The 14,150-nt window shown below is 39.9% G+C and overlaps 1 protein-coding gene across 1 annotated transcript in view; it reads right to left on the bottom strand.

Annotated features, from left to right (window-relative positions):
* Positions 1-14,150, bottom strand: part of INO80 (INO80 complex ATPase subunit) — a 243,974-nt gene that overhangs the window by 24,201 nt on the left and 205,623 nt on the right. The window contains exons 27-28 of the mRNA XM_089654321.1: positions 10,758-10,885; positions 10,044-10,138 (exon numbers count right to left, since the gene is read on the bottom strand). Coding sequence (XP_089510447.1) covers positions 10,044-10,138; positions 10,758-10,885 — 223 coding nt within the window. The remainder of the gene's footprint in view (positions 1-10,043; positions 10,139-10,757; positions 10,886-14,150) is intronic.

Raw genomic sequence — 14,150 nt, 5'->3', positions numbered from 1 at the left:
CCGAAGTGGATACATATGCATAAAGTTGGGTTTGTCCCAGGGAGGGAGGGTAGAGACAACGAATTAAGATCCCAGTTTCTTATACAAAAAAGTAGGAAGGAGAAAACTCCTGCGTTGATACTCTTGATAGATGCTGAGAAAGCATTTGACAGAGTTAATTGGGGATATATGTTAGACACCTTGGAAGTTTTGGGATATGGTCCCAAAATGAGAGAATGGATAAGGAAATTATATAGTAAACCCTCTGCCGCAATTATGGTAAATGGGGAATTGTCAGAATATATGGAGATAGGGATGCCCTCTGTCTCCATTGTTATATGTATTATCTCTGGAATCTCTCCTGGCCACCATAAGGAATAATATAGACATAAAAGGAATTTGGGTAGCAGAGATAGAGCATAAGGTGGCAGCTTATGCAGATGACATGCTGTTCTATGTAGGAAACCCATGGATAAGACTGCATGAAATCTTTAAAGAATATGGTGAGATGTCAAATTTAAAAATTAATTCAACTAAAACAGAGATATTAAATATAAACCTAACTAGAGATAAAAAAAAATTCTACTGGAAGAATTTCCCTTTGTTTGGAGAGAAAGAATTAAAATATCTTGGTATAAAATTGACGTATGTATAAAAAAAATCTATATAGATTAAATTACATTCCACTATTAAATGAGATTAAGGATGAAATAAAGAAATTAGAATGGGGATCTCTGTCATGGATCGGACGGATAAGTTTGATAAAAATGGTGATTGTTCCAAAAACTTTATATAAATTTCAAATGATACCAATTAAACTACCTGAGGTATACTTTAGTATGATTAAAAAAATCCTGACAAGATTTATCTGGAGGATTAAAAAACCTAGAATTAGTTATGATATTCTAAGTATAGACAAAGAGAAAGGCGGTTTGGGTGTACCAGACATAAAAAGATACTATAATTCAGTAATATTGGCAAGAATTATTGACTGGACACAACGCTCAAGGAAAAAGCTGGGTAAAAATAGAAAACACACTAAGTTGTATGGATCTATGGAGAAATATTTGGTTTACCTCTTCAGTACCGTGGATTAGCAGACAACACAAGTTTATTTACACATAATGTATTAGGAGTTTGGGATGCTCTACACAAACAAATGGGATGGAAATTTAATTCACTGTTTTTTTTGTTAATTTAAATATTTATTAATTTTCCATATAAAATACAAATTTCATCATTTCTCTCATAGAACATACAAAACTTTCAAATGTATCCAAACCATTAATTATATCCCTATATCTTTATTTCCCTTCTATCTTTTTTCCCTTTACCCCCCCCCCTCCCTAACTAATGCCCCCACCCGACCCGAAAAACCAACCCCCCCCCCCGCAAGTAAAACCACCCACTCTGCATTTCTCATTACATCTTTTCTTAAGTAATATATACTTTCACCTATCCCACTCTACTACTTCATATACTTCACCTTGGACACAAAATCTTCCCACTTTCCCCACCTCCTGTAATATAACCCCATCTTGTCTTCTTGCATATAATACAGTTTCTCCATCCTACATATCTGGTTCACTTTTTCCACCCAATCCTCTTCTCTCGGCACCTCTGAGCTATGCCAAAACTTAGGTATCAGACCCTTTGCTGCATTCAGATAGTACCATATACCCGAATCCTTGTATTTATTCACTGATAGCTCTGTACAATGTAGTAGACACACCTCTGGGTCCAAGCCTATCTTTATGCCAGAGATTGTCCCAATTAAATGAACCATTGTCCCCCAAAAACCTTGAATCTTTGGGCACTCCCACCATATATGATATAACGTACCTATCTTTCCACACCCCCGCCAACACTCTGGTGCATTCTCCCCACTCATCTTGTATTTAACGTTCAGTGCAATGTGCCATCTTGTTAAACACTTATAGTTTACCTCCACCTCTCTCATGCTTATATTCTCATGTGTTAATCTATATATTTTCCTTTGTCTTCATCTAATCTCTATTCCCAAATCCCTTTCCCATTTTACTATATGCATTGCCTTTGTGTGTGTGTCTAACTCAGTGAGAATCTTATAAACTTTTGCCGTGCCCCGTTTCCCATCTCCGCGTGATTCCAACAGCCTCTCAAACAGATTCCAATCCTTTCTCAATCTCAAAGGTTTTGGAAGATTCCCGACAAAGTGTTTTAATTGGTGATATCTCCACTCATCTATCTTAATAAAAAGTTCCCTTTTGTCCTTTTTCAATCCTTAATTGTTCTCAATTCCTGCCCTTCCATAATATCCCTCAGTTGAATATCCTCCTTTTTAAACCATTTTCCTGTGCTCTCCTCCCTACCTGGAGGAAAATACTCTGTGTTCCTCAGTGAAATCAACTGTGAATTAAAATCCCATCTCATAAACCTGTGCAATCCGTCCCAAACCTTTAAAACATTTAATGTATAAACACTCGTGGTATCTTTTAATCCTCTATATTGTGCTGGTAGCCATATGATTTTACTCAAGTCAACTCCACTTAATTCATTTTCAATCTTAACCCACCTTTTCCCCTCTGGATTGTGTGTCCAGTCATATATTCTTGCTAGAACTACTGCTCTATAATGCCTCTTAAAATCTGGCACTCCCAATCCTCCCCTCTCTTTATTTCTACTCAACAAATCATAAGATATTCTAGGTTTTTTGTTTTTCCATATGTATCTTGTTAACATCTTTTTAATTATCTTGAAAAAAAACCTCCGGAAGTTTAACTGGGATCATCTGAAATTTATACAGGATTTTAGGTACAATTACCATTTTTATCAGATTTATGCGCCCTATCCAAGACGGATTACCTCCTCCCAATTTCTTTAATTCCTCCTTAATCTCATTTAAAAGTGGGATATAATTTGATTTATACAAGTTTGTATATGAAGCAGTGAGTTTAACCCCTAGATATTTTATCTATCTTTCCATATAAAGGGAATTCTTTTGTATCCTTTCTTTTTCACTATTCGGAAAATTTTACATTTAAGATCTCAGTTTTTGTTGGGTTGATTTTCAAATTTGATAACTCCCCATAATCCTTTAAGCTTTTCATTAAATTTGGGAGTGTTATCCTAGGATTTCCCACATAGAACAACAGGTCATCCGCAAAGGCTGCCACTTTATGTTCAATTCCTCCTATCTGTATTCCTTTTATGTCCATATTTTTCCTAATTGTTGCCAGCAAAGGTTCCAGTGATAATACATACAACAATGGGGAAGCAGCAAACACAAATGCTCCTGCGCTTGGGGATGGACTCGATGCAGGCTACAACCACATTAAGAATGTCCTGGAACATGCACACCTTGCTGCCCTCAACTGACCGGGGGAATCCAAATATACTGAATGAGGAAAGAACAAAGAGAGGGCGCACAGACCTAGTGCATTACCATAAAAAATGTTTAATAAGAAATAAAATAGGTGTTGTACTCACAAACGACAATAAAGTCAAGGCACATCATAAAAGAACAGCTGGGTCAACACCGCGCTGAGTAACAGTCCGTAATGGGGAATGTAGACATCCAATAGGCGGACGCGTTTCGAGGGCTCTGAGGAAGAGGCAACCACAATAACCGCGGAGGGCTCTCTATACAATTTTCCTATCCACTCTCTCATTCTAACTCCCAATCCTAGGGTCTCCAGAGTGTCCATCATGAAGCTCCAATCTAATCAAATGCCTTTTCAGCATCAATCGAAAGCACCACTACCGGAGTTTTCCCCTTCCTAGCCTTCTGGAAAAGCAACAAGGTTCTCAACCCATTGTCTCTACCCTCCCTCCCTGGCACAAATCCCACCTGGTCCCACTGAATCCATTCTGGCATTAAATCTTTCAACCTATTTGCTAAAACCTTTGCATATAAGTTAGTGTCTATGTTCAAAAGTGAGATTGGTCTATAGCTAGAGCACTGAGAAGCATCCTTCCCTTCCTTTTGAATGAGCACCACATGGGCCTGTGAAGATTCCTGCCTCATCTCCATCTCCCCACCCAGGGCGCTCATATATTTCTTCAATTTAGGTTTTAACAATTCACTATATTTTTTATAGTACCTCACAGTATATCCATCTAGGCCTGGGCTTTTCCCCGTCATGGTACTCTTTAATGCTAGTTTTATTTCCTCCTGCGTAATTTCTAAATCAAGGGAATTCAGTTGATCTTCACTTAACTTCGATAGTCCTGCATTTTTTAAATATACCCTTCTTTTTTCTCTGCTCTCATTTCCACTTTTATTTACTGAGTCCTGGGAAGTAATATTATACAATTTACTATAATATTCCTTAAACACCTTGACGATCTCTTTAGTAGAATAAACCGTTTCTCCCTTGGGATTTCTTATTTTTTCTATACAATTTCTATTTTTCTTTTTCTTCAAGGCTCTCATTAAATATTTTCCTGGTCTATCTCCCCATCTATACTTCTCACTTGCCACTTTATTAAAAACTCTTCTCCTCTCCTCCTCCATCAATGTCTCTAGTTCTTCTTTTTTATTACCTTGTCTTATCTCTTTTGTTCTATTTTTATGTATCTGCTCCAGGTCAAATATTTCCTTTAACAGCCTAGTAAGTTTCTCTCTTCTTTCCCTTTTCTTTTTTGCCCCAGGCGCGATCAATATACCTCTTATATAGTCCCTTATGGGACTCCCATACTGTAGCCACCGACACTTCCTCTGTCTCATACTCCTGAAAAAATCTTTCAATCTCTTCTCTAATCTTCTGATCAATCTCCTGATCCAGGAGAAGAGCCTCAATCAACTTCCATCCTATGCCACCTGTCAACCTCCTCCCCCATTCTAATTTCAATATAACAGGGACATAGTCTGAGAGGGACATTGCCTCTATTTCTACTTTAGCCACCATCTCTATAAGTTGATGATCATCCAATATATAGTCCAATCTTGAATACATCTCGTGTGCATTAGAGAAGAAGGTATAATCTCTCTTTTTTCCATGTATTATTCTCCATATATCCACCAATTGGCACTCATGCATCACCTTCTTTAAAGTTCTCAGAGACCTACCTCCCTCTCGCTGCACAGAAGAGGTCATGTCCATTTGTGGATCCATACAGAAATTCAAGTCGTCCCCTGCCACTATCAAGCGTCCCTTTTTGAAGGCAATCAATTTTCTCAAAACACCTTTCAGATATAACTCCGGTCTCTTATTTGGGCAATAAATATTTGCTATTGTACATTCCTTTTCTTGCAATCTACCTTTCAAAAACAAAAATCTCCCCTCGGGATCCACTTCTCTCTCCTCTATCTCCAGCCCTATGATTTTTGAAAACCCTATTGCCACCCCCTTAGCTCTCTTAATTGGGGAATCTGCATAGAGCCATGTTGGGTAATTTCTAGAATTTAACTTTAATTTAATATTTGTCTTAATCTCAAGATGTGTCTCCTGCAAAAAAAACACTGAAGCTTCTCTATGTTGCAGCTCTTTGAATAACTTAAATCTCTTCCCAGGACAGTTCAACCCATTTACATTATATGTTATACACCGTAATTCTTCCATACTTCTTCTATCCCTACTTTTATTCCTCCTTCTATCGTGCAGAGTGTTATCCCTAAAGCCCCTCCCACACCACCCACCATCGCCCCACCCCACCCCTCCTCCCCCCATGACCTCCGCCCCCCGCCATCCCCCTCCCGTTTTTTTTTCCTCCTATTTTTAGGCTTGAAAGATGCCTACTGATCATTTCTGGGCCTATTCTCACTTTTGATCCACCCTTGGGGCTAATCTCCGCCCATGAACGGCTCTCCTTCCTTCCAACCTCCCCAATTACCCTCCTATCCAATTGGCTCGATAGATCTCACCTGAACTCTTAAACACAAATCTCTAGAACAATACCATACCATAAGGAGGAGGAAATGAGAGGCAGGGGAAAGGAAAAAAAAAAATTCCTTTTCTCTTCCTCTTCTCTCACCCCTCTCCCTTCCCTCCCCCCTACCTCCCTCCTCTAACAAACTGCCAGTCCTCCTTCCCCATAACGCCTATTTCCCCCTCCTCTTCCCATCCAGGAATTTCTATTCTTTGCAAATCAAGTCTTTCACAGAAGTTTCTCAAGTCCTCAGGGAATCTCAGATAGGCTATAACCCCATTCTTCCATCCAATTAGGCATGCTGGAGTTCCCCATCTATAATGCACATTTTGTTTTCTCATCTGCTCTAGCAGGGGTTTCAAAGATCTCTTTCTCCACAGAGTCTCAGGTGCTAAATCCGCAAAAATCTGAATGTTTATATCTTCATACTTAATAATTGTTCTTCCCTTGATCTTCCTCCAAATCGCTTCCTTATCTCCATACTTATGGAATTGCACTATTATGTCTCTCGATTTTTCCTTCCCATTTCCTTGTTGAGACTTTCCTGTTCTAAAGACTCCATCCAGTTTAATCAGCTCTGTATCAGAGCTGTCTATTATGGAGTTTAAGATTTTACAGAACAATTCCTTTTCTCCCCTTGAAATCTCTGGGACTCCTCGTATCCTAAGATTACCCCTCCCCTCTCTGTTTTCTTGTACCTCTATCTTATAAAGCATTTTTCTCTGAGTTTTCCCAATAGCAATTGTCCTATTCTCTAATTCGGAAACATTTCCACCATCTCTCTTTCGTTCGGTATTTGTAGATCACTTTCAGGGTCTTTTTTTTTCCATATTTTCACATCACTTGATGGCTACTACTATTCATTTCCAGCGATAATCTGGAGGTATTTTCCAGACTAATTTCCATTTCCCCTTTTTCACTTCCACCTTGGGGTCTTTCTGGAGTTACATTTCCCTGGGACGTATATTTTTTAATCGTACCAGTTTGGGTCCCTTTAAGCCCACTTCCTTTAGCACTTTTGTTCTTCATATTTTCTTATGAATCCTGTTTTTTTCTATACGGCCTGGATGGGTATTCAAACTATATACTATTACGCCAGTGTTAATCTACTATTTACCCATTTTACACATTCATATCTTCCTCTAGAGCCAATTAATCCCTTTTTCCTCTTTTCCGCCTCCCCTGGGAATCCCCCTTTTCTCTTTTACTGAACATTTAAATATATCACACAGTCCAATATACAGCCAGCCTAGGCCGATCTCACTCACCCTCCTCTCACTCGAATCTCCTGTGAGGCGGCTCCAGGCTGTAACCTTCCGGCATTCCACCTCTGTTTTCTTGGGGGGGGATTCCTCTAGGGTCTTCCTCTCCACGTGGCTGCCTGTGGACCCGACTGTAGGCCCCAGCACACCACCTGACTCGTGCACAGGCTGGGAGGCGAGTCAACGCACAGGCGAGGCAGTTAGGGAGCGGGCCGGCGTCTCCTTCCCCTCTCGGGACGCCGGCCTGCTACTCCTCTCCCAGAGCTCCTTCGCGGCTGATCACGTGTTCATGCCGCGTCACTCCATCTCCCCAGATGCTCTGTCCTCTATCTCCACCGGCGCATCCCAGGACCTTCTCTCCCAGTCTCCGTCCACCGGACCAGCACAGCTCCACCGGCCAACCCCCTCATCCAGGTAGGTCTCCGGGGATTTCCCTTAGGAGGGCTCTTTGGGGATGTTTGGAAGCAGAGGTTTGTCGGAGAGCACTTATATCGTGCTCTCCTGCACAGCCGTGTTCAGGCTCCGCCCCCCCCATTTAATTCACTGTTAATGCCCCTTGGGTACACAGAGTTTTTCCCTCCAGGCAAAGAAAGTATCACAGGGAAGTGGATAAAGAAAGAAGTACAATTAAGAGATATAATGAAGGGAGGGAAAATATGCTCACTTAGGGAATTGGAAAGAGGGAAATATTCACGAGAATGGATGTATGGCGCTACTTTCAGTTGAAACACTGTATACGGAATCTCCCAAAACCACTAAGAAAAAAAAGAGGATTGGAACCCCTTCGAGCACTTATTAGAAACACGAGATGGGAAGCATGGGACTTCTAAAATATACAAGATACTCACAGGTTTAAGTAAGGATATAAGGCCACTGTATATAGAAAATTGGGAGAGGGATTTAGGAGTAATAATTGATGAGAAAAAACAAGAGAAAATGTATAGTTTAATTCACGGAAATGTAAATATGAAGGAGGTAGAAATTAACTATACATTTTTAACAAGATGGTGCATCACACCAAGTGTTGCACATAGGATAAGTGAAAATAACACAGGTCTGCGACTAAAAAGCTGTTTGATTATTTTCTTCTAATTTCCATGTATTTTGGTGTGCTGAAAACAAATAAAATATTGAAAAGACTCCTAGACGTCATGATTTGCCACAAAATGCAAAATTGTCTTCAAATTTATCAATTTTTTTTTAATTTTTGGTATTTTTTTTATATTATAGGTTTTTAACCAAATTTAAAGTCCAAATTGCTATTAATTAATTCACATATGTGCATTTAAAATATAAAATGCCAAAAAAAAACTTAAAGGGGTTGTCCGAGTTATGTAAAAAAAATTATAGCACTGTAAATCTGATGGTCAGCAATAATGTGTCTATGGGACAGTCGAGACCGACAAAATCACTGGACCAAGAAGAGTTGGCAGCCGAGGGTGCTAACAGTCGGTGAAAAAAATGTCCTCCGAGAAACTTTGGTACCTTCCCATAAAGTTCTTCTACCACCTCTCCACATAAAATTGGGATGGATGAAGCAATTCGTAAAATCACTTCCAAGAGATGGAGAATGCTTCAAATACTTGGTCACCAAGTTTCCAGGCCTGTCGGAGGCAAAATTTAAGGAAGGTGTGTTCGTGGGACCAGACATTAGAAGGCTTATAGTTGATCAAGAGTTTGTCAATACCATGACGGATCCTCAAAAAGAAGGGTGGATTGCATTTAAAAAAGTCGTACAGAAATTTTTAGGCAATAACAAAGACCCTCACTACAAAAAGATCGTCGGACGAATGCTTAAAGCATTTCAAGCTTTAGGTTGCCTGATGAGTTTGAAAATGCATTTCCTCCTGTCCCACTTTGACTACTTTCCTGAAAATTTGGGAGTTGTGAGTGAGGAACAAGGTGAACGATTCCACCAAGACATTAAAGAGATGGAAAGGAGATACCAGGGAAAATTAAGCATTACAATGATGCCAGATTACTGTTGGATGCTTCAGAGAGATATTCCAGATGCTACTCACAAGTGTAAATGCACCAAGAGGAGCCTCACAGGGAAGAAGAATCGAGTTTAGTGTGTGTAGGTGAGCTCATTTCAGTTTAAAAAAGGCTTTTCATGAAAAAATTGTAATAAAACTTTAATTTTATAGGTCTATTTCCATTTATTTTGAGGTATTGCCTTATTTAACATATTTACCTAAATTGACAGGAAACGTGATGTCCTATGACAAAATGGAGGTCATTTTCGGATTCAGCGCACCAAAAAAAGAAAGATTACGTGGAATAACCAAAACAGCTCTTGAAAAAATTTTTTTGCAGACCTGTGTAATTCACCTTTATGTTGGCAGGGATGTGAAAATAGAGACACAATGTTTCATCTGTGGTGGGAGTGTCATAAAATACAAGAGTACTGGGGAGGTATAGTACACTTAATACAGGAAATAACTCAGGTCAATACTTCAAAGGAACCAGAGATTTGTCTTTGTTATGGCTCTGAGCTCTCAGTGAAAAAATACAAAAAAAAAATCGGATAAGCACTAAGAGTAAAGGATTGGATAGAAAAGGTGGAGAGGACTTACAAATTGAAGGAACTCTACCACATGGAGGAAGATGGGATGGAGATTTTCCGTAAAAGATGGGAAAAGTGGGAAGAGTTTGAAAGGTCAAATTCATACCTGGAATATATGTACTAGGGAAAAGAAGTCATGGAGGATAATTATAATATTAAATTAAAAAAGTAATATTCTTTTAGGATAAATAGAATGAGTAGGAAAGAAATCAATCAGGGCTGCGGGGGAGGGCTTAAAGGAGGGGGGAAAAAGGATACCAAGAGTAATGTCAATGTTTCGATATATTGTTAGATAAATATGAGTATCATAGTAAAAAAAAAAAAAACGAACACTTTTGAAACAATTTGGTAACAACAGTACTTATTATATATTTTTATTAGCTTACCTGCTCTGAAAATCTGCCACCATGTCCCTCCTTTCTGAGATCTTCGAAGAGCCATCTAGCCGCATATATGTATGCTTCCTATATACCATATATTCCTGTGAAAAAACAAAACTGGATTGCTCAACTACATGCATAATAAACAGATTACACAAGATGTGAATGCTAAAAGCCACCCTCAGTTTATACCTTTCCCATCTATGGTTGGTTACGCTTACACCCCGGTCACATCGATCCTGACTTTGAGATTGTGCGACTTCACTATAAGTCACACGATTTCAAAGTTGGGATATCATTGCGGTTTGAGGTGAGATTTGCAAGATATCTAACACAGACGTCCATGCAAATCACACCAAAAGTAGTGCATGCAATACTTTAGAAATCCATGCAGCTCCGACCAAGTCCGAACCACGCCGATATGACCACTGTAATTGCGGACAATAGGGTGCGACTTGACATGCAATTTGCAAGTCGCATGGCATGCAAATTGCACGCCAAGTCGCACCCAGTGCGACCGGGGTCTTAGATTGCGTATGAGAACATTGAGGCTGCTTGGAAGGTTCAAATGGTACTAAATGAGCATTATCAGCTTAAAACTTGTCCTGTTGAAGTTATGCAAAAGAGGTAGGAAGGCTCACTGAGTGCCTGTGTACATTGACTGTCAAAAAGTAGATGCATAGGCCCCACAAGTGTGAATTACACAGTACGGTATACTACCTCTAGCAGATCAATCATCCGAGTCATCTGTGAGTAAATAAGCACTCTGTGTCCTTGGGACTTGAGGCGTGTTAGCAGTAGGTCCAGTGCATACAGCTTTCCACTATCTGTGATCAGACTCTCCTTGTCTGTAATACATGATAAAGATCAATGTAAAGATTGTGTTACTGTGCATCATAGACGAACCGCACTTACAGTAGAAGCATATCACGTGTAAACCTATTATTCTACTAAAGATACTGTAAAAGCAAAATGAAACACCTATTTGCATAACCGAATTCTTTAATACTAACAATAGCACATCCAAATTTTTTGGATGATGTTGGGGTTGATTTACTAAAACTGTAGAGTGCAAAATCTGGTGCAGCTGTGCATAGAAGCCAATCAGCTTCCAGGTTGTATTGTCAAAGCTTAACTGAAAAAGCTGATGTTAGAAGCTGATTGGCTACCATGCACACCTGCATCGGATTTTGTACAGTTTTAGTAAATCAACCACTATGGGTTTACTAAGAGTTTTAGGGCTATCATCCCCCTTCCCTTTCTACTTGCTTAAACAACAATGTACAATAAAAGCTTAACTTGCTAGTTAGTAAGACAGCCATTGCTATAGCTGTATACGGACATTAGTGAATTGACGGTTGGCCAGGCCCAATACGATTGTTTACAGGCAACTCTGCTAGCCCATGCAACTTTGAACACAAAACAGTTGCCTCAAATGCTTAGGCTTGGTAGGGAGGATAACCTATCTGACTGATATTCCTACCCCAATAAGCCTTGGCCACAGGTATCTGCAGGAGGTCATACATTAAACGGTTTCCAGACGAAAGCCACCAGATCAGTAGACAGTCACTAAGTGTGAGGCAGAGGCATTAACTGGTTGTTCAGGCAGAGGCAGTGAACAGTACCTCATTTTCACATAGAACCTGTTCTTGGCCACAGTTGAGAATTAGCAATATCTAAGCAGGGGGCAATTGGACTTTGAAGGAGTAGTAACTTAGTATAGCAGCGACCATACATGTGCACCAAGAGTTAGCAAAAGACATTGATGCAGTGATATATAGTATACGATGGCAGGTTGCAGAGCATGACTTGCCACAAACGGCAACTTTTTCCAAAACTGTACTCTAAGATGCTTCAAACCCAACCCTGAAATGAGCTTTCAGCTTCAAATAAAAGGTTTCCTTACAAGTATAATACACAGAGAAGATGGGAAGTGCCAAGACCAGTGAGAGCGCCAACAGCGCAGTGCTAGAGGGGCACATTTAGCAGGTACGTCTGCCATATTGTGCGAATATGCTGTGCATTCTAGCATATTAAGGCTAACACCTCTGGGTGGCATTTTATTTTCAAAGTTTAATTTTGTTTTAACAGCTGAAACCTGGAATCATATGAAGGTATGACATTTTTAGAATCCCTATATGGGAAAGAGCAATGACAAGAATGTTTAACCAATATTATCCTTAGCATAAAGCCAAAATACTAAACAATCGTTCCAAGGCTGGCCATGCACTGAATGAAATTCAGACAGTCCAGTAGGGACTGAATTGATTTTTATCAGTGTATGGCTGCCCCTGCTCAACATAAGTAAATCACTTGATTGACTGCCTAAGGGACATGTTGGAAAATGTTTGTTGATCAGTGGCTGCAGCACATACACTTTCTTTTTTAATAGCATGAGCAAATACAAACAATAGTTATATATGACAATCCAATATAAACTTAATTGCAAAAAAATAAATCTTCCATGTTGTAAGTGCTGCCTATCTGCTGGCCATCTCTACAACTTCCTAGATTTCCTGCATGCTTTGCAACTGCTCCTCTGCTGTTTACGTTTGTTTTCTAAGGGGTACATATCCCACGGTACCTTGCTGCCTGCAAGCTGTGATTCCTGTACTGATTTCGCCTCCTGTCAGCACCGATGTGGTTTGGAAGTAAGGCTCCATGAAATGTGTGAAACAACAGTGCCTGCTCACAGGGCATAGTGAATACATCATTGGATACAAAGAAAAACAAACAGGGGGCGCACCGGCCTAGTGCAAAACAATTATTGGAAGGATAAAAAGTAAGTATCACACTCACAATAGGCAAACAGGTCAAAGGCACATCACACTGAATAGCGGTGTCCAATCCACACTGCATATAAGTCTAAAAAAATGGAACCCTGGATTTCCAACAGGCTAACACGTTTCGATGTCTCAACCTCTTTCTTTGTATCCAGTGACATTAGACTATACCGGTCCGTTGAGGCAGCAAGGAGTGCATTTTCCAGGATATCTGTGATGTTACCATAACCCTAGCCTAGAGTCCACCCTGAAGCGCAGGAGTACAGAGTTTGCTGTGTTTTCATAGTGAATACATGCCACAAGATTTTGATACCTAGAAATTGTACAAAGATTGAAATATGTATAATGGCCCTTTGATTTACCAAACCTATGTAATAGACAGAGAAACCTAAACAATCCATTCAATCTGTATCCAGCCAGGAAGGCCCTTGCATTACATAGTTGTTGGTAGTTCTAAAGGATCGTACATTCAGATGGTATAGTGCATGCCCAGATTTAGAAAGATCACTGTACATGCACATATTCTGTAACTAGAATCATTATTATATTGGTGGATGATGTACATGAATTTTGAGACTACTGTTATGGTCCACCATGTAGTAGTTCTTGGTTATGTGGGTTCTGCACATGTCGCCTTCCCTATAGCAGATTTACTGCTACAGGGTGGATGTTTTGTGCAAAATCACACATACATACATACACACACATTTTATATATATATATATATATATATATATATATACACATATACACATACACACACACACGATTTTGAACTTCTGCTGTAGGAGGCACGCACTGCCAGGCACACAACTTCTGCTGTGATTTGATACAGCAGAAGCTAATCAATGGGTGCCGGCCAATGGTTGAGCGCCCACACCAGTTGATCATCCAGGAGAGTGACAGGACACAGTTCTGGAAACAAGGCAGAGCTGTGTCCTGTCACTGGCGATGTGCTGGATTTTCGTTCCCTGAAAAGCAGGGACACAAAGGTAACCTGACAGGAGGAGCAATACGCATCACTCCCAGTAAAAAAGTATGAACCAAAGAGTGAGACGCAATGGGCCTTTGGAAAAAAACAGCTAATGCTGAAACCTGGCCCTTAATGGTACCAACAGCCAATTTCTTCTGCAACCCTGTTTGAAGAAACGACAAAATCCTACCACATACTTCTGTGGGTGCCATTTGCGAACCTCATACCAGGAAATGTAAGCCTTCCAAGTTCTGTAAAAAATGTTCCTAGAGACTACCTAACATCCAACATGATGGTGATGACAGAATCTGATACTCCCCTATCCCTTAGGATCTGGATTTCAATAGCCATGCCGTC

The sequence above is a fragment of the Staurois parvus genome, unplaced genomic scaffold (genome assembly GCF_062004578.1).
Source record: "Staurois parvus isolate SC_StPar_1 unplaced genomic scaffold, SC_StPar_1.0 ptg000751l, whole genome shotgun sequence".
NCBI lineage: Eukaryota > Metazoa > Chordata > Amphibia > Anura > Ranidae > Staurois > Staurois parvus.
Note: the sequence above shows the minus strand (reverse complement) of the source record. Positions and strands in the feature narration are given on the sequence as shown.